We start from the raw sequence: 19,777 nt of genomic DNA on the forward strand, positions 1-19,777 counted from the left end.
ACACAAGAATGAACGTATGCGTGTCACACGCAGCCTAGAATGACCTCTGAAGGGGTAGACTACACACGGGGCAAGCACAGATGTTAGATACGTGCGTGACTCACCGTCTGCCAGGTAAAAGAGCATGAAAAAGGAGCGCGTTTGGTTGGCAACACCCCCGCCAAAAGAAGATTTGTATGCTGTCTGAGGAGACAGGACAACAGTAGAAGGGAACACTGTTTGAGGGAACAGGCCCAGGTAAACCAGTAAAAGAGAAAAAAGAGAAAAAGCTGTCAGAGGTAACAGGGAATACGAACTTGTAACGCCGTGAAGTAAATCGCATGTGAAACGACAAGAAGTACAGAATTCACCCACTCGCTCTCCACGAAAAGCACGTACAAGGAAATGGTGTTCTAAACGTACCTTTTATACAGGCCCACACGTCCAGCGTCATTTACGCGGCGTGTACGCGCTAGGGCCATTTCCACCAATTACATGCTTTGTCACTGCCGCGTGTACGCGCTAGGCCCATTCCCACCAATTACACGCGATGACACTCTGACGTGCTGTCCAATTACACGCGATGACACTCTGACGTGCAGTCTTTCCACGTTTGCTCTGTCATCACGTGCTGTGTGGGAAACACCCGTGCGGGTCACGTCACAGACGCGCTTACGCGCTGAGGGCCTTTGGTCCAATAGAATCGCGTATGCCTGCTGACGCGTTTACGCACTGAGGGCCTTTGGTCCAATAGAATCGCGTATGCGTGCTGACGCGCTTACGCGCTAAGGGCCTTTCCTCGATTTTCACGCTGACGTGCATGATTTTCACGTGCCAAATCACTCCGTACCAAGCTGGCCACACGTAAGCACACGGAAGACCACGCTCCTGCCCAGAAGGCCGAACTACTGCCCCCCAGAGCCCCGAGCACGCTCCCACCTGCCATCTGCTGCTGCCTGACTGCCTGCTGCCCACGTGCACTGCCATTTGCTGCCTGCACATCAGCCAGGGGTGCTGTTGCTGTGACCACCCCTGCTGGAACTGAAGACTCCCGACTGGGATTCCATCGCTCCACAGCCCAGCCCCAGGACCCAGTTGCCCACCCACTCCTGCCTCTGGGGTTGTCATGTCGGGGCAAACACCATCTGTGACCACTGACAACCCCCGGCCAGAGAGGCAGAGGGGCAACAGCTTCAGTGCCACCAAAGTTGGTGTCCTGGTGGAGCAAGTCATGGGGCAGTATGATGCCCTCTTTGGAAGTTCCCGCTCCGACAAGGAAGGACGGACTCGGATCTGGACTGACATCGTGACTGCCATCAACGCGGAGGGGGTGGCAGTCCGCGACTTACAACATGTCAGGAAGCGCTGGGAGGACTTCAGGTCCAGGACCCTGAACAAGGCCCGGCGCCTCTTGAAGGCAGCGGATGCCAAGGGGCGCCGGGGCCACTTGTCGGAAGAACAGATGAGGGTCCTGGAACGCATATCCCCAGCGCTCCACGTCCAGGTCCTGGAGAAGCAGACCCGTCTGTAGTCGAGCGGTGAGTGTACATGCATCCTGATTGTGAGCAGTGCGTGTGGTGATTATTCGGTAGTGTGCAGGTTGCACATCTGTTTGTATGGGGTTGAGTATGGGTGGGGGTGTACAGGGCCGTGGGGCTGACACATGCGAGGGCTGTAATGTGTGAGACATGGATGGTGCTTGTGTGTGTAGGCTTGCATGCCAAATGCAGTTGTGCGTGCACACATGTTTGGATGAATGTGTATGTAAGTAGACATGTCCGTGATGTCACGCATGTATGTTGTTTTCGGCTGCATGTATGAGCACTGTGTACATGTGCATGTGTGTGTATTTGACAAGGGTGCAACAGTGATGCAACATGGATGCATGTGACAGCGGTATGTGGAAGCCTGATTGGCAGATGTGACATGGATGCCCGTCTGAACAGTGCGACACTTGGCAGAGGTGTACACATGCATGCAAGTGTGGTGGTGTGTGTACATGTGTGGTGCACTTCCTGTGTTGCATGTGATGTCTGGCTCACCTTTGGCTGCTCATGCTGTTGTATGTGTATGGATGGTGGTGGCAGTTGCGATATGGCTGTGGTTTGGCTCATGTGTGCGAGTTGCAATGACATGTGTGTTGGGATTGTGATGACATGTCTGAGGTTTGCCAATGTCACTCATGTGCAACTGTCATGTGTGTATGTGTCCATTGTACAGTGCCCTGATGCCTGTGTTTTGTTTCTCCGTGTCTGCAGCGTCAACTGATGAAGAGGGCGGAGAAGGTGCTGTGGAGCACAGCGGTGGGGATACCACCGCCAGCCGGAGACGCAAGGCCCGGCTCCCCTCCCGTGTTGTCATCTCGTCGGGGAGTGAGGAGTCCGGTGCCGTGTCCCAGGCCGCAGCTGCCGGGGGGAGGTCCAAGAGGCGGAGGTTGGAGTTGGACTCCTCGGCAGCAGAAGGGGTAGCTGGGACCCCACAGGGCCCAACAGGGGAAGATGGCACGGAGTCATCCAGGTTGGTGGGGGGTTTGGTGGAGGAGGAGGCCGTGCAAGCACCAGAGACGGGGTCTGGAGGTGGGGATCCCACTGGTGCTAGTGGTGCAGTACAGGACCAGGGACAGGAGGCAGCACAGGCCGCCGCGGAGGTGCCTGTGTGCAATCCTGTCCCCGATCCTGTCCCTGCATCATCTTGCACCAGCAGGGATGCCTACGTCCAGACCCGTTTTCAGGCAGGGGATGAGCTGACGTCAACTGGCCTTCCTCTGCCTGTGGACGTGGCCATCCAGGTCCGTGTTGAGCCTGTCCTGGCTGGTGTGGCGTTGCGTCAACGGGCCATGCGAGGTGACCTGCAGTCTTTTTATGTAGAGACTGCACGTCATCTCGAATGGGTCGTTGACCACGTCAGCCTGCTGGGACAGGTCACCCAGGCCGGATTCCTCCGTCTGATGGGGCTTGCTCCGACCCCCTCCTCAACTGGACCCCCTACGCGCCAGTCGTCCTCTGTGCCATCTTCCCACCCATCAGTCACCTGGGTGTCCTGTGGAGCTGCCTCTGACGGTGCGGCCAGCCTGGTGGAGGAGGCATCCCTGCCACAGTCGGGAGTCGGAGGTCCATCAGGGGTGGCCACATCAACAACTGCATCCCAGCCCGCGGAGGATGTGCAGGCAGCAGGAGGCAGTGCACGGGCAGAGGCAGAGCAGCAGCAGCAACATGGTGGGAGCCATGAAGGCTTGGGGCCTTCGACATCGGAGGGGCAGGCATCGGCCGGAGGGCAGGAGGACCCAGGACAGAGAGTGTCTTCCGTGTGGCAGCGGTTGGGCCACGCCATAGGTGCGGAGCGGCGGCGGGCGGAAGAGGCCCGGCTCACAATGGTCAGGGTGGAGAACTCCATGCGGAGGGCCCTGAGGCGGGCCGAGTGCCTCGAGGCAATCCGCAGGGGGTTGGAGGAGGACACGGCGTCGTCCCTGCAGACCCTCGGGGCCATGGAACTGGACCGCCTCCGGGACATCGAACAGGAGTTCGATGATGCCCTGGCCCGGAACACCACGGAGTGAGCCGCTGGACTTGCCCGCCGCCTTTGTATATAGTTCTTTAGTTTTAGGTTTCCTTTCTTTCTTATTATGATTTGGAGTCGACAGACACTGCTCCACTTTTTGTATATAGTTGCATTTTAGTTAGGTTTTTTTGTAGGTTTCCTTTGTTCAGTTGGGCTCACGGACCCTTGGAAGTTTTTTACATGTTTCTTAATTGGATAGATATTTTTTTACATTTGACTTTGGACAACATTTTTTTGGATTCGGATTTGCTGTTTTTTTTTTTTTACGGACATGCAGCTTATTTTTTCTCATTCCCATTGTAGTTTGTTTCATTTCTTTAGCATTCTTTCTTTTTTTCAATACAATTTTGTTTTCATACTTCACTGTGTGGTATCATCTCATTGGTTTCATGCATGTCATGTTGGGTATTTTCCCATTCAATTGCAACCATTGTGTGTGACGGACATGGGTTCATTAGCTTCATGAACATTGGGGGTGTAACATGTAATTTCCATTTCCATGTGGGTGAATGGGTTACTTGGTAGGGCTTTTTGGCTGTGGAGGCTGACCATAACGCACATGATTGGGGATTGCGAGGACCTGGTGGAGGGTGCCCCTGGATGCTGGGGGGTGGGGGTGCAGGGGGACATGAGTGGGGGCCTGGTGGAGGGTGCCCCTGCACTGCTGGGGGGTGGGGGTGGTGGGAGACATGAGTGGGGGCCTGGTGGAGGCTGCCCCTGCACTGCTGGGGGGTGGGGGTGGTGGGAGACATGAGTGGGGGCCTGGTGGAGGGTGCCCCTGCACTGCTGGGGGTGGGGGTGGTGGGAGACATGAGTGGGGGCCTGGTGGAGGGTGCCCCTGCACTGCTGGGGGTGGGGGTGGTGGGAGACATGAGTGGGGGCCTGGTGGGGGCTGGCCATGGTGGCTGGGGGGTGGGGGTGGTGATAGACATGGGTGGGGGCCTGGTGGAGGGTGCCCCTGGTGGATGGGGGGTGGGGGTGGTGGTAGACATGAGTGGGGGCCTGGTGGAGGGTGCCCCTGCACTGCTGGGGGTGGGGGTGGTGGGAGACATGAGTGGGGGCCTGGTGGGGGCTGGCCATAGTGGCTGGGGGGTGGGGGTGGTGATAGACATGGGTGGGGGCCTGGTGGAGGGTGCCCCTGGTGGATGGGGGTGGGGGTGGTGGTAGACATGAGTGGGGGCCTGGTGGAGGGTGCCCCTGCACTGCTGGGGGGTGGGGGTGGTGGGAGACATGAGTGGGGGCCTGGTGGAGGCTGCCCCTGCACTGCTGGGGGGTGGGGGTGGTGGGGGACATGAGTGGGGGCCTGGTGGAGGGTGCCCCTGCACTGCTGGGGGGTGGGGGTGGTGGGAGACATGAGTGGGGACCTGGTGGGGGCTGGCCATGGTGGCTGGGGGGTGGGGGTGGTGGGAGACATGGCGGGGGCCTGGTGGAGGGTGCCCCTGGTGGCTGGGGGGTGGGGGTGGTGGTAGACATGAATGGGGGCCTGGTGGAGGGTGCCCCTGCACTGCTGGGGGGTGGGGGTGGTGGGAGACATGAGTGGGGGCCTGGTGGGGGCTGCCCATGGTGGCTGGGGGGTGGGGGTGGTGGTAGACATGGGTGGGGGCCTGGTGGAGGGTGCCCCTGCACTGCTGGGGGGTGGGGGTGGTGGGGGATATGAGTGGGGGCCTGGTGGAGGGTGCCCCTGCACTGCTGGGGGGTGGGGGTGGTGGGAGACATGAGTGGGGGCCTGGTGGGGGCTGGCCATGGTGGCTGGGGGGTGGGGGTGGTGGGAGACATGGTGGGGGCCTGGTGGAGGGTGCCCCTGGTGGCTGGGGGGTGGTGGTAGACATGAGTGGGGGCCTGGTGGAGGGTGCCCCTGCACTTCGGGGGGTGGGGGTGGTGGGAGACATGAGTGGGGGCCTGGTGGGGGCTGCCCATGGTGGCTGGGGGGTGGGGGTGGTGGTAGACATGAGTGGGGGCCTGGTGGAGGGTGCCCCTGCACTGCTGGGGGTGGGGGTGGTGGTAGACATGAGTGGGGGCCTGGTGGAGGGTGCCCCTGCACTGCTGGGGGGGTGGGGGTGGTGGGAGACATGAGTGGGGGCCTGGTGGAGGGTGTCCCTGGTGGCCGGGGGGTGGGGGTGGTGGGAGACATGGTTGGGGGCCTGGTGGGGGCTGCCCATGGTGGCTGGGGGGTGGGGGTGGTGGGTGACATGGGTGGGGGCCTGGTGGTGGGTTCCCCTGGATGCTGGGGGGTGGGGGTGCAGGGGGACATGAGTGGGGGCCTGGTGGAGGGTGCCCCTGCACTGCTGGGGGGTCGGGGTGGTGGGAGACATGAGTGGGGGCCTGGTGGAGGGTGCCCCTGCACTGCTGGGGGGTGGGGGTGGAGGGAGACATGAGTGGGGGCCTGGTGGAGGGTGCCCCTGGATGCTGGGGGGTGGGGGTGCAGGGGGACATGAGTGGGGGCCTGGTGGAGGGTGCCCCTGGTGGCTGTGGGGTGGGGGTGGTGGGCGACATGGGTGGGGGCCTGGTGGAGGGTGCCCCTGCACTGCTGGGGGGTGGGGGTGGTGGGAGACATGAGTGGGGGCCTGGTGGAGGGTGCCCCTGGATGCTGGGGGGTGGGGGTGCAGGGGGACATGAGTGGGGGCCTGGTGGAGGGTGCCCCTGGTGGCTGGGGGGTGGGGGTGGTGGGAGACATGGGTGGGGGCCTGGTGGAGGGTGCCCCTGCACTGCTGGGGGGTGGGGGTGGTGGGAGACATGAGTGGGGGCCTGGTGGAGGGTGCCCCTGGTGGCTGGGGGGTGGGGGTGCAGGGGGACATGAGTGGGGGCCTGGTGGAGGGTGCCCCTGGTGGCTGGGGGGTGGGGGTGGTGGGAGACATGGGTGGGGGCCTGGTGGAGGGTGCCCCTGCACTGCTGGGGGGTGGGGGTGGTGGGAGACATGAGTGGGGGCCTGGTGGAGGGTGCCCCTGCACTGCTGGGGGGTGGGGGTGGTGGGAGACATGAGTGGGGGCCTGGTGGGGGCTGGCCATGGTGGCAGGGGGGTGGGGGTGGTGGGAGACATGGGTGGGGGCCTGGTGGAGGGTGCCCCTGGTGGCTGGGGGGTGGGGGTGGTGGTAGACATGAGTGGGGGCCTGGTGGAGGCTGCCCCTGCACTGCTGGGGGGTGGGGGTGGTGGGAGACATGAGTGGGGGCCTGGTGGAGGGTGCCCCTGGTGGCTGGGGGGTGGGGGTGCAGGGGGACATGAGTGGGGGCCTGGTGGAGGGTGCCCCTGGTGGCTGGGGGGTGGGGGTGGTGGGAGACATGATGGGGGCCTGGTGGAGGGTGCCCCTGCACTGCTGGGGGGTGAGGGTAGTGGTAGACATGAGTGGGGGCCTGGTGGAGGGTGCCCCTGCACTGCTGGGGGGTGGGGGTGGTGGGAGACATGAGTGGGGGCCTGGTGGGGGCTGGGTGGTAGACATGAGTGGGGGCCTGGTGGAGGGTGCCCCTGCACTGCTGGGGGGTGGGGGTGGTGGGAGACATGAGTGGGGGCCTGGTGGAGGGTGCCCCTGCACTGCTGGGGGGTCGGGGTGGTGGGAGACATGAGTGGGGGCCTGGTGGAGGGTGCCCCTGCACTGCTGGGGGGTGGGGGTGGTGGGAGACATGAGTGGGGGCCTGGTGGAGGGTGCCCCTGGATGCTGGGGGGTGGGGGTGCAGGGGGACATGAGTGGGGGCCTGGTGGAGGGTGCCGCTGGTGGCTGTGGGGTGGGGGTGGTGGGCGACATGGGTGGGGGCCTGGTGGAGGGTGCCCCTGCACTGCTGGGGGGTGGGGGTGGTGGGAGACATGAGTGGGGGCCTGGTGGAGGGTGCCCCTGGATGCTGTGGGGTGGGGGTGCAGGGGGACATGAGTGGGGGCCTGGTGAAGGGTGCCCCTGGTGGCTGGGGGGTGGGGGTGGTGGGAGACATGGGTGGGGGCCTGGTGGAGGGTGCCCCTGCACTGCTGGGGGGTGGGGGTGGTGGGAGACATGAGTGGGGGCCTGGTGGAGGGTGCCCCTGGTGGCTGGGGGGTGGGGGTGCAGGGGGACATGAGTGGGGGCCTGGTGGAGGGTGCCCCTGGTGGCTGGGGGGTGGGGGTGGTGGGAGACATGGGTGGGGGCCTGGTGGAGTGTGCCCCTGCACTGCTGGGGGGTGGGAGTGGTGGGAGACATGAGTGGGGGCCTGGTGGAGGGTGCCCCTGCACTGCTGGGGGGTGGGGGTGGTGGGAGACATGAGTGGGGGCCTGGTGGGGGCTGGCCATGGTGGCAGGGGGTGGGGGTGGTGGGAGACATGGGTGGGGGCCTGGTGGAGGGTGCCCCTGGTGGCTGGGGGGTGGGGGTGGTGGTAGACATGAGTGGGGGCCTGGTGGAGGCTGCCCCTGCACTGCTGAAGGGTGGGGGTGGTGGGAGACATGAGTGGGGGCCTGGTGGAGGGTGCCCCTGGTGGCTGGGGGGTGGGGGTGCAGGGGGACATGAGTGGGGGCCTGGTGGAGGGTGCCCCTGGTGGCTGGGGGGTGGGGGTGGTGGGAGACATGGGTGGGGGCCTGGTGGAGGGTGCCCCTGCACTGCTGGGGGGTGGGGGTAGTGGTAGACATGAGTGGGGGCCTGGTGGAGGGTGCCCCTGCACTGCTGGGGGGTGGGGGTGGTGGGAGACATGAGTGGGGGCCTGGTGGGGGCTGGGTGGTAGACATGAGTGGGGGCCTGGTGGAGGGTGCCCCTGCACTGCTGGGGGGTGGGGGTGGTGGGAGACATGCATTGTTGATCAGTAGTGCAAGGTGACATGTGGGTTGGCTGGGGGGCATGCCCATGGTGGATGGGCTGCCTACGGGACATGAGCAGGGGTGCAGGGTAGTCCCCCGTGGTGTGGGCTGCCTGCAGGGGCCGTGGAGGTTGTGGAGCGTACACCTGGGAGGACCCACTCCCCAGAACCCCTGAAATACACATACCCTGCTGAAATCGCATGTGGAACTTCCCGCGCACCCGTGAAATACATGTACCCTGCTGAAATCGCGTGTGGAACTTCCCGCGCACCCCTGAAATACACGTACCCTGCTGAAATCGCGTGTGGAACTTCCCGCGCACCCCTGAAATACACGTACCCTGCTCGCACTGGGCCAATCGCGTGTGGAACTTCCCGCGCACCCCTGAAATACACGTACCCTGCTGAAATCGCGTGTGGAACTTCCCTCGGACCCATGGAATACACGTACCCTGCTCGCACTGGGCCAATCGCGTGTGGAACTTCCCGCGCACCCCTGAAATACACGTACACTGCCGAAATCGCGTGTGAGACTTCCCGCGCACCCCGGTATACACGCACATGTATTTTTTGTCAGCGGGTGTCCGTTTTTGTGGGTACCCCTTTGCACGTCATTTGTCCTGGAGGGCCACAGTATAGGACATTCATCATGGCTGTATATAGGTGCTATTTGTTGGCGCACCTTTTGGCGCACATTTCTTCCAGGCGCAGAGACTCTACCGCCTGCTTTCTTGTGGCGGTCGTGTTTGTGCCTGTGCGCTGGTTTGAGCATGCGCTTTTTTGCCCTATTCTATTCCATGAATACGTGTTGTAGGCGAGCGTGTGGGCGTTCCGCGCACTTGTACCCTGTACTTCCCCCGTGACGCCCACGTTTTGGCAAGTTGTTCCCCATTCCGAGTGTTACGCCCCGTGTTCCGTCTACTTTTGTTGCGTGCGCCGCGCTATGTGCGATTTTCGCTGTGGCCTGTGCGATTTTCGCTGTGACCAGGCGCACGCAGTTAGATGGCCTGTGCGCCAACGTGCGCCGTGCACTTTTTTATCGCACTTCTGATGGTTTTCTCGCGCATGGCCTTCCATGAATCGATGTGCGCTGCTTTTCGTGCGATTTTCGCACTTGCACTGCGATTTTCGCTATTCCACTGCGATTTGCACGTTTTTGCCCACTTGCGCCGCGCTAATTATTCCATGAATCGGCCTCTAAATGGGTTTGAGTCCCTTAGTAAAGAGGTCATCATACTATGATCAGGGGTAACCCTGTCCCTCTCTACCTGTTCGGGGTCCCTCCAGTTTGGATTAAATCTAGCACCCTCTGTCTCCAAACTCTATAGTTTCTCCTTCTCATCCCGTACCTCTTGATAATGAGAAAAGATCTAAGGCGTTTGCTCAGCTATCAAGGCTTTACTGGCCTCTATGACCCGCTTTTGAGCTACCACCTGCAGGTGGAGTCCCTCTTTCTCCTCACAGAGGGCCTCATTGGGCCTCATTACACGGTAGGCGGTAGGGATTTACCGGTACCGGTAAAATACCGGTGCCGGTAAATCCCTGCCGCCTTACTACGAGGTCCCTTAGCGGGTTGGAGTTTTAACGCCTGCTTTTTCCAGGCGTTAAATACCAACCCGCTAAGGGACCTCGGAGCTAATTACGGCACTGCTAAATTGCGGTGCCGTAATTAGCGCCTTCCCCATTCCCATTGAGCCCTATGGGGCAGAAATGGGAATGGGGAAGGGCAATGGCGGAAGGGGGATTTACCGCCCCTCCAACCTTGGGATGGGGCGGTAAATCCCCTTACCGCCAAGGCGGTGCCGGTATTTTACCGGCATGAGCCATGGCGCTAATATCGCCCTGGCTCACCGCCTACCGTGTAATGAGGCCCATTGTCTCTCTGCACTGCCTCTATGGTTTGGTCTCAATGAGACAATTTCTGTTGCAGGAGGTAAACCTCCTTTTTTTGCACATTTAGAGCCTGTATGGCCTGCTCTAACTCGAGTTCCATTTGTCTCCTATGTCACATTATTTTATCACATGCTTCTTTTATACCAGTCAGTACCTGAAGGTCTGAGTCCCTTCTCTCCAGATTGGTTTTTACACTGCTAATTTACTCGTGTAGGGCCTCTTTCTCCTGATACAGAGCGCCCCTTTGTTCAGCCGGGTCATCTCTTTGTTGTGTTATGGAGCCTAATTTCTGGCGCTCTTCATCAAATTCCAATTGAGAGTGGAGGTCTCTCATGATTAATTTATTATTCTCCTCTTCCAATTTTGTTATCTGATCTTGCAGCATGGTTATTTGTCCTGAGCAGGCCCTGTTATATGTTGATTGTTGTCTCAGCTTTTGTTGACTCTCAACCTTTTCCCTACACTCCTCTACCAATGCATCTAATTTGGCCTCTTGGTCTGCATTATTTTGCTAATGTAGGGCCAAGTCCTCTTTTAACTGTTTGATATAGTTTCCAGATTCTGCCTCAGAATCTTGGCTCTTTTGCAAATTTTGATCCACTAATTTTAGTTCAGTCTGGATTTTAGTTACTAGTTCAGATTGATTTTGCATAAGAGGTGTATTTTCTTCATGCTTTTCGCACATCACTCCCATATGGAGATACATGTAGGCAGTAATTCAGACAATTTTAATCTGCTCCTCTTTAATTTTCAGAGTCATGTACAACTGGCTCAGCGCTTGATGTAATAGGCCACCGTCCTGCCATGTGTCCATGTTCGTGGTGGTGATCTGCTGCATCATTTCTTTTAGCCAGACTTTTTCATCTTGTTCTGGCCATTCCCCCCTGACAAATAATTTGTGCAGAAGGTGCTCCCTAGCTATATAGAGCTCTACTGTGGCCATTTTGAAGAGTGTTCTTTCTTTCTTTCTTTCTTTCTTTCTTTCTTACTTTCTTTCTTTCTTTCTTTCTTTCTTTCTTTCTTTCTTTCTTTCTTTCTTTCTTTCTTTCTTTCTTTCTTTCTTTCCTTTATGCAAGGGTATTCTATATTCTGTTGCTTTTTGTCTAGTTTTTGGGGTTGTTTAGCTTTATTTGTATGCACAAGCCCGGTACGTAGGATTTATGTTTTGGGGAGGCGCTTCTACAGCGTAACACAGTATTCCAGCCACCCAACGTATCACTACCTTGAAGATTAGGCTGCTGTGTTAAGCTGTCAGAGGTGAATAAACAAACCCTATCCCCGGTTATGAGCTGCCAATTTGTGAAGGATTCTAACCGGGCATCGGGCATTAGATCAGGACTCTTGCCCTTAGCCTAGGGTGTAGCACTCAATTCGAATATGTTTTCTTTATCTTCTACAAATTCGAATTGAGCTGATACCCAACCTGTCTAACACCCCCTTTTACAAATACCCCGGGTCACAATGGACCATGAACGAGGCTGTTTAGTGGGAATACAATATTTATTTATTTAAAATTCAAAGAAAATCACACACATGTTATGTTGGGGAGCAATCACCAATGGGGAGATAATTACAATGTATACCACTGAAATACTCTTGGGTAACCTTCTACAAGAACATATCCAAAGCACAAATGAATAGGAGCACTTTTATAATTAGGATAGATAGAACCCAAGTTAAGGTTTCTCCTTGCAATGTTCCCTCCACCCACAATTCTGAGGAGATAGAAAGGAGCAGCAGGTAGTCAGGGATATGAGGCAGCAAACAGAATCAAAATCTGACCTTCCCTCACTAAATAAGAGGCAAAAACCCTTTGTGATGTCCTAAAATGACACTCCAATTTTAACAACTAATTAACTATATGTGTGATTAAATAATGATGTACATATGTTTTATCACAGTCTCAGGGATGTTATATCACTAGCAACTATAAGTTGGGGATGGGGAAAAACTCACAATCTGCACTTGAGTTTGGGGATTTGGACAGTCAACCGGTTCTGGACTCAAATGCTCTGGTCACAGAACCTCCTCTTAGGCTCTTCTGACAGCAAACAGCTGGGCAAGTCTGGTTACAGGATGATGGCAAGGATACAGCAGGCATGCAGGGAGTGGGCAATACGCTGGTCTGGTCACAGGATGCTTCCCAAAAGGGCACCACAGCTTTTCCCCTTTGTTATTGGGATTTTAGTGGAATTTCTGGATCAATGGCCTTGCTGGGATATGATCAGCTATGCGTTGGCCTTGCTGGGATAGGATCAGCTATGCTTTGGCTTTGTAGTAGAGTGTGGAATCTTGTAACGGTGGAACTGGAATGTCATGATACGCAGGCACTGGAAATTCAGGAGAGTGTGTGTGGAGTTCTGTCAGCCTCTCTTATTTATAAGGAATGGTGACACCATACGATTATACGATGGGGCAGGTTTAGGCTGGGCACGCCTCTAACAACTGGATTGGTCAGGGGTGATTGTTATCGCCTTGCTGTCAGCCGGTTGGGTTTCAGGGGCATGATGTCAGATTTATGATGTGTGCTTTACAATGCATAGGATCATACCACAGTTACTTTTGCTAATATCAGTCTTTAACATAAATTACACATTTGTACAGTTGTGGCACATTAACAAATCACATGGGCAGATTACATATTTCATGCAGAACATTGCAGTCCAATTCTCACGTTTGTAGGACTTTGTTTTCTCGGTCTAATAGTTTTTCACGGTTTTTTAATGAAATTACTTTACCTAAAATTCTATAACTTTATGCATGTGTATATATAGTCATAAGGCATGTGAATATTGAATTTCAAAGTGGCATCATATACACTTTTCTCAGAATATCCAATTCTCTGCTATTTCTGTCCACTCTATGCCAGTGAAGGCTACCAAGTCTTGTTTAAAAGCCACAAAAATTACACTTAAACTGTACAACTTTTACATTTCTGCACAGTCCGGTTACAGAATTAAAAGTTTATTCATCAAATAGTATTTTGAGCCAGATGGGGCTGCCTGTGTCCTCCAAATATGGTCATGTCTTTCCAGGCTACCACCAACTGTCAGTTCAGCCCAGGGTGGCCATGGGGTTTTCACAGTTTGATTGAATGTTTATTGTCACTTACCCCACTTCACACGTAGGTGTCCCAGATCCATTGTCTCAAGCTGAAGCCCAGACAGCTGTCTGACGAGTGTGTGAAATTTCTTTCTCTTGGTCCATTCAAAGTTTTCAAAGGTAGCAATTAACATGCATGTGTCCTATAAATGTATGGTTGCTCTTTTTGGGGGAAGGCCTCAGTTTAGCCAGCAGAAAAACCTGTTCTGGAGCTTCCACAATCCAGCCAATGCGTTTCATTCTTTATTTTATTTTATTTAGTTCTGAATCAGAAGCAAGCCTATTGAAATAAAGCATCTCCTATATGCTTCCCAGCAAATCCCCCTTTACATTGTTATGCCAAGACAGGGCCTTCTTTCAACATTACACTTTTAAAACAGGCATTTTTCCTTATTTGCAAAAGCACATTTTAACCCATGGTGAAGTCTACTGGGCTGGCCATTTCAAAAGGTTTTCTCTTACTTCTAACTTCCCAACATTTTGTTTCCCTTGTCATTTCTTAGATAGCAGTCTGTTCAAGGCCAGAGTCCCTTCAATTTGACATGCGCACAAGGAGCTAGGGTTTATTGTGAAGCATTGATTTTTGACATTTTGTAACCCAAAAGTCAATCGTTTTTCTGTGCAGCTGAAAGTAAAGCTTCTGTTGATTTCCTGGATCTGGTCTGACACAGCCTGCCATTCAGGGATAATGCTCTTTTCTGATGGAGCACAATCTGAATATGGATGGGCATGGCAGGGCCTCGCTGATAAAAGCAGAGTAATGTAGAAAAGATGAAAAGAGCATGAGTGCTGCATCATTTTAAATGTAAAATATTTCCCTTTTTCACTGGGAAACTTTGGGCTAGCAGCAAAGCAGCACAGCCTCTCACTTTGCTCCTTTAGTACACACAAGAACACACCCTGGCAGCCTTTCTTGGTGTGCTCCCTGTTCCAACTTGCCCAATGGTGTTTGACAAAACAGTGCAGCCATCCTTCTGTAGCTGCAAAACGCAGTTTTGATGCGAGGCAGTGGTGCTCATAGGAGCCATCGCAGCCATTTTGCTGGTTCTGCTGATGTGCAGCTTGGTTATGGATGGGAATTTTGCTGAGTGGGTCAATGTATCCCACACTTTTCAGCAGCTCTAGTATCCCAGTCCTCGGTCCTCTCTCTTCTGAAACAGCCTCCTCACTTGCTGCTCCTGGAGCGAGAGCTTCCTTTCCCGTTCCTCCATGGAGGGTCGATCATTGTTCGGTGTCCCTCCTCAGTTTGATGCTCCCAGGCATTGCATATAGACTGGAATGCTCACTTTGGTTCCATAGGCTCTCTTTATGGCTCTGCACATATATACTGGAATGCTCATCTTGGGTCTATGGAGCATTCTTTATGGCTGCACACATCTTTTTCATCCCAGTATGAATAGGTTCAATCTCTATTGGTTTTGCTGGATTATTACTCATCCCAGTTTTCCAGGCTACTTCAGGCAGGCAGTTCTTTCTTTTCCTTGTGTCAATGGTTCTCACAAGGGTTGGGTTATCCACTCTACAAAAGTACACAGAAGTGTGGGGGACTAATGTACTGTGCCCAGAGACTAATGATGAGGGCGGTTGGGATGTATGTTGAATATACTGTGTTCTCCCTGAAGAGTCTTCCGTAGTCTGAAAGGGGTGACCCCTGCCCATGAGATCCTCCCATTGAATATCAACCACGGGGGGACTATCGTGCAGTGGCTTCACCTCCCTGGCCTCATTGGAAGAGGCTGCCCCTATGGGAGATTTGACAAAATCTGAGGATTCATCACAGAAGTTAAAATTAGTTTAATGTTGATTTGTAGATGCACAAGAGCAAAATAAAGTCACTTTGCTCATTGCAAAAGACATAAAGGGCAATTGAGTTCAACCCCATGTATTTGGGGTATGTGCACTAGGATGCACACTTGACCTTTATCCAGTGTTGAATGTTGTGCAAATACCTTGATAAAGTGTTTCTAATTCTTCTTACTAGGAATTGTATGTCCATAGAAGCACACATGTTATGCACTTTATAAGTCTGTACATTAGGTTGTACAATTTGGTTAATGTAAATGCATTGTGGAAAATAGGTCATGATCTTTCTCACTCTGAGTCATGTTTTGTTTTGAAGGTCAGATGCTGAGGGTGAGCACAGCTCCCAATACAACTTTGAAGTTGTACCTCAGAAGATATGTTTAATCTGTGGCGACGAGGCCTCCGGGTGTCACTATGGAGTCCTCACTTGTGGAAGCTGTAAGGTGTTCTTTAAAAGAGCAATGGAAGGTAGAATTTATTTGTTCTCGTAAACTTAGATACCATTCTCAGCATTTAGGTTGGCAATGCTGTGTTCTGCCATGTACAAAAAAAGTCTGTACTGCCATGTTTTATTACAGTTCCTTGTTTTATGATTGTGAAAACTGAATATCCATGTGTTGAAAACATTTTCTGTTTTAATTTTAGATTTTATTGTATGTGTTTGTGCTCGTTCATTCAAACCTTACACAATAATAACATACAAAAAATCTCATATAAGCAACATTATATTACAAAAAATCTACATAGAACCGTTTGAATTGACCATTAAATCACATTAAAATAGAAAACAATGTTAGAGAATGTACATGTTATAAAACCGATTTAAATTCCATCTTTCACTTAGAAGCAAACTAATTTGATATGCCTTAAATGTTTTCAATTGCAATAGTTAACAATATATGAAAACCACTATAAAATCATATCCATAAATACTCACCTCTAATAGTTAAATTAGAACCCAATGTTCTAGTAAACAATTTTGATCTCAATCCCACTAAGACAGGGCAATAAATCAATAAATGTTTTACATTTCCCACAGTATGAGGAGAGCAGCAAAAAAGGTAAACAATCCAGGCCATCGGCAAAGAGTTTCTTAATCCCTGTATCTCCCTACTTGGGAGTAAATTTAGCCTAAGCCTCAAAAACACAATATCTAAATCTAGCATCCAGAAATATGTTTAAATAGTTTGGGAGCATATCCTGCTGTTTATTTTCTTCAAATTAAAATCTATATAATTTATAAGTATGCCTGTTGTGAGGAGCCAGTAATGAGACGCGGATACAGAGAGCTCATGATTGTGGTTACAACATTTTATTCAAATGAAAAAAGGGATTGGACAATGCCTTACTGTCCTTATTCCAAGAGGTATTTCCCTACTCCAAAACAAAGGATCTGTCCAATGTCAAGATGTCCAATGCAAAACTGTCCTGTGTCTGAAACCCTATCCTTGCCCTCGCATTCTAAAAATAACTCTAAGATGCTAGGGGAAATGTCTCTGGTCTCGAAAGCTGCACAAATGTTCAAGTTCAAAAGAAATATATATATTCTCCAACACAAACTTGCCAATGGAGATAATGCAACACAGAGTACCCAATGGATACAGATCACCGTTCCATGACATGGCTCCCTTTACCAGTTTTCTATTCAAAAGTTTCAAGTTTCCCAAGGGTACAAATCTTCCTTGATGGTTTCTGGTCAGCAACAAAACATTTAGTATTAAATAAAAAACTTAAATGTGAATTCCAACCATGCAAGATACCGTGTACTCCTCTGCCAGGTACATCTCCTCTTTAGTTTAGCTTTATTCACAGGGCCTCATTACACGGACAGCGGTAAGGGTTAACGGTGACCGTTAACGGTACCGGTGACCGTTAACCCTTGCCGCCTTACTACGAGGTCCCTTTGCGGGTTGGAGACTTTAACGCCTGCTTTTTGCAGGTGTTAAAAACCAACTCGCAAAGGGACGGGGAGCTAATTACGGTACCGCAATTTGCGGTGCCGTAATTAGCACCTTCCCCATTCCCATTATGCCCTATGGGGCAAAAATGGGAATGGGGAAGGGCAATGGGGGAAGGGGGAATTACCACCCCAGCAACCTTGGAATAGGGCGGTAATTCCCCTTTCCTCCAAGGCGGTGCCGGTATTTTACCGGCATGGACCAAGGTGTTAATAGCACCTTGGTCCACCGCCATCCGTGTAATGAGGCCCACAGTCTTGTTTTGGCCTGGCATATTCTTCTGCCAGGACCTCTTAATCTGGTCTCCTTTATACACTTGAGAACCTTGGCTTTGGCTGGTATACTCTCCTGCCAGGACTTTTATTATGCTTCTATTCACACACTGGTAGACTTGGGTTTGCCTTGTATACTCCCCTTCCAGGGCTTTTAGTGTAAGTGTCTTTTATCCACATGCAACTGTTATGGTTTCACAAAGTTCACAAGATGAGGGTTAATCCTTCTCTCCCCTTGACCTCTCTCAGGCTTTGCTTCCCTTGGGTGCAAGTGCCAGGCTCGTAACTATTATGGTTTTCCAAACTTCACAAGATGCGGGGTTATCCTACTTTCCCTTTGACCTCTGTCTGGCTTTGCTTCCCTTTCACACACTTGTAAAACTTGTATACTTCTTATCATCATTTGTTCCTTTTTGGCAAAATCATGTCTTCTATTCTTTTACATTCCATTCACTGGGGGTCATTACGAGTTTGGAGGTAGCCATGGTGCAAATAGCACCATGGCTGCCTCCAAACACGTGTCCAGGTTCACTGAATGGGGACTTGCCGGGTCATTCCAACCTTGGAGGACCCGGTAAGTCCCCATTCAGAAAACCATTCCCCATTCCCATTCGAGCCCCCCCATGGTCCCTTAACGGGTCCCGCTAAGACAGGCTGGAAAAACCAGCCGGTCCTGGTGGGACCTGCTAAGGGACCTTGTAGTAGGGTGGTAGGGGGTTAACGGCACCGGCATCCTTTCCAGTGCCATTAAACCCTTACAGCCAGGATCAGAATGACCCCTACTGTCTTAACGTTCTTCAGTAACATTGCTGAAAGTGCCCTGGTGTCCCAATCTCCCTTCTTAGGACTCACCGGTTTCCTGAAGTGTTCTTCAATTCTCTTGCGGTAGACAGGGAGCAGCTTTTCAGTGCTTCGCTTTCAGTTCTCAGGTTCACAGCCTCACTCACCGGTCTCCATGTCCTTCATAGCTCCCGCCTGGCTGCTGACTTTCTCTGTGCTCGTGCGGCTGAAGTGCTGCTCCCCGGTTCAATCGGCCGTCAACCAGAATTGCTCTTCTCTTCTGTTGCTGTCCCAGTGCACCAAACCATTTCCAGCAGTTTTCCCCCTTCTACCTTGCCCTAGAGCCGGTTGGCTGCACGGCCTTCTCTCCAGCAAATTATTCCCTCGATCAGCGTCGAGCAGACACGGCTTCCCCAGGTAGCTCTCACTTCCTCCATTCAAGTTCTGCTTTTCAACTTGTCCCGGCAGCTGTAATATGCTCATGAACAACAGAGCATGTTCTGCACTGATCAGTTTCATTGATCTTCATTGATCCCTTCAGCCTCCTCATATCAGTATGTATGAAAAGGTTGAGCCTTTCTGGGTTTTCTATCTACATGATACTGGAAGAGTTTATTAGTACATCTGGAAAGGAGTGGGAGGGAACTTTTACAACAAGCCATAAAAGCATGAGGTATGGAAGAACCATTGCTAAAAGGGAAAGGGGGTATGTGCATTCATCTGATGATGCCATGTTATCCCTTTGAGGGTCACCTCCCCCACACATGGTCCTCCAACATACAGCTGACCACAGGGTCAGGATCAGGTAGCTGCTGCCGCCGTCCCTAGCCACATGGGGAGAAGATACCTCTGGGAAAGAAGTGATGACATCATCAGATTCATCAGATTCTTCCCCTAATGCTGCTGGTTCGCTCAACATCTATTGGGAAACAAGAAAGTCTACATTTCCCTGTTCTCTTTCTTTTCGGTGTTCTACTGTGAAACAATAGGGAAGCATATCTAAGAACCAGTGCATGACCTGTGCATTTGTATCTTTACAGAGGCTCATCCATTTTAATCGGGAATGATGAATGACAAATCTAAATCTTCTAACAGTGATGTAATATTTTAAATAGGTGACGGCCCACGAAAGAGCTAATACCTCAAGCTCAATTGTAGCATAGTTCCTTTCCCTGGGATATAACATCCGACTGATATAAAGAATCAGATGTTCGATGCCATGTAATCCTGGGTAAGAACAGCCCCAACCCAACATGTGAAGCATCCGTTTGCAAGATAAACTCTTTGTTAAAATCGTTGACTTTTAACACTGGTTTGCTGCACAAAGTGTCCTTGAGTTTATCAAAGCAATTTTGATCTTCAATACTCCATTTTATCTTTGGGGTTCGTCGTTCTTGAGCTTGTCTGTGGGACAGGAAGTGATAGTAGAATAGCTAGGAATGCATCATCTATAAATCTCTCAAATCTTTCTTAGTTTTAGGAATTGAAGTTTCCTTAACAGCGTTCACCTTCTTATTTTGGGGCTGGACAAGTCAATTCCCTACAACAAATCACAAATACTTGACTGCTGATTGTGCCAAGAGTAGTTTCTTGAAGTGTGTGATCGAGCCAGCCATCCTCAAAGCTCTAATAACTAAGTGGAGATGGAATACATGCTCTGCCATGTTCGAATGTGGATGATTATAT

At 52.5% G+C, this 19,777-nt stretch overlaps 1 protein-coding gene across 3 annotated transcripts in view; it reads left to right on the forward strand.

Moving 5' to 3' along the window:
- The window catches only part of PGR (progesterone receptor), an 877,082-nt gene that overhangs the window by 183,681 nt on the left and 673,624 nt on the right, over positions 1 to 19,777 (forward strand). For all 3 annotated transcript variants that reach the window (XM_069639098.1, XM_069639100.1, XM_069639101.1), the window contains exon 2: positions 15,398 to 15,549. In XM_069639098.1, the coding sequence (XP_069495199.1) occupies positions 15,398 to 15,549 (152 nt within the window). The remainder of the gene's footprint in view (positions 1 to 15,397; positions 15,550 to 19,777) is intronic.

The sequence above is a fragment of the Ambystoma mexicanum genome, chromosome 7q (genome assembly GCF_040938575.1).
Source record: "Ambystoma mexicanum isolate Mex_15411 chromosome 7q, UKY_AmexF1_1, whole genome shotgun sequence".
In the NCBI taxonomy this organism is placed as follows: domain Eukaryota; kingdom Metazoa; phylum Chordata; class Amphibia; order Caudata; family Ambystomatidae; genus Ambystoma; species Ambystoma mexicanum.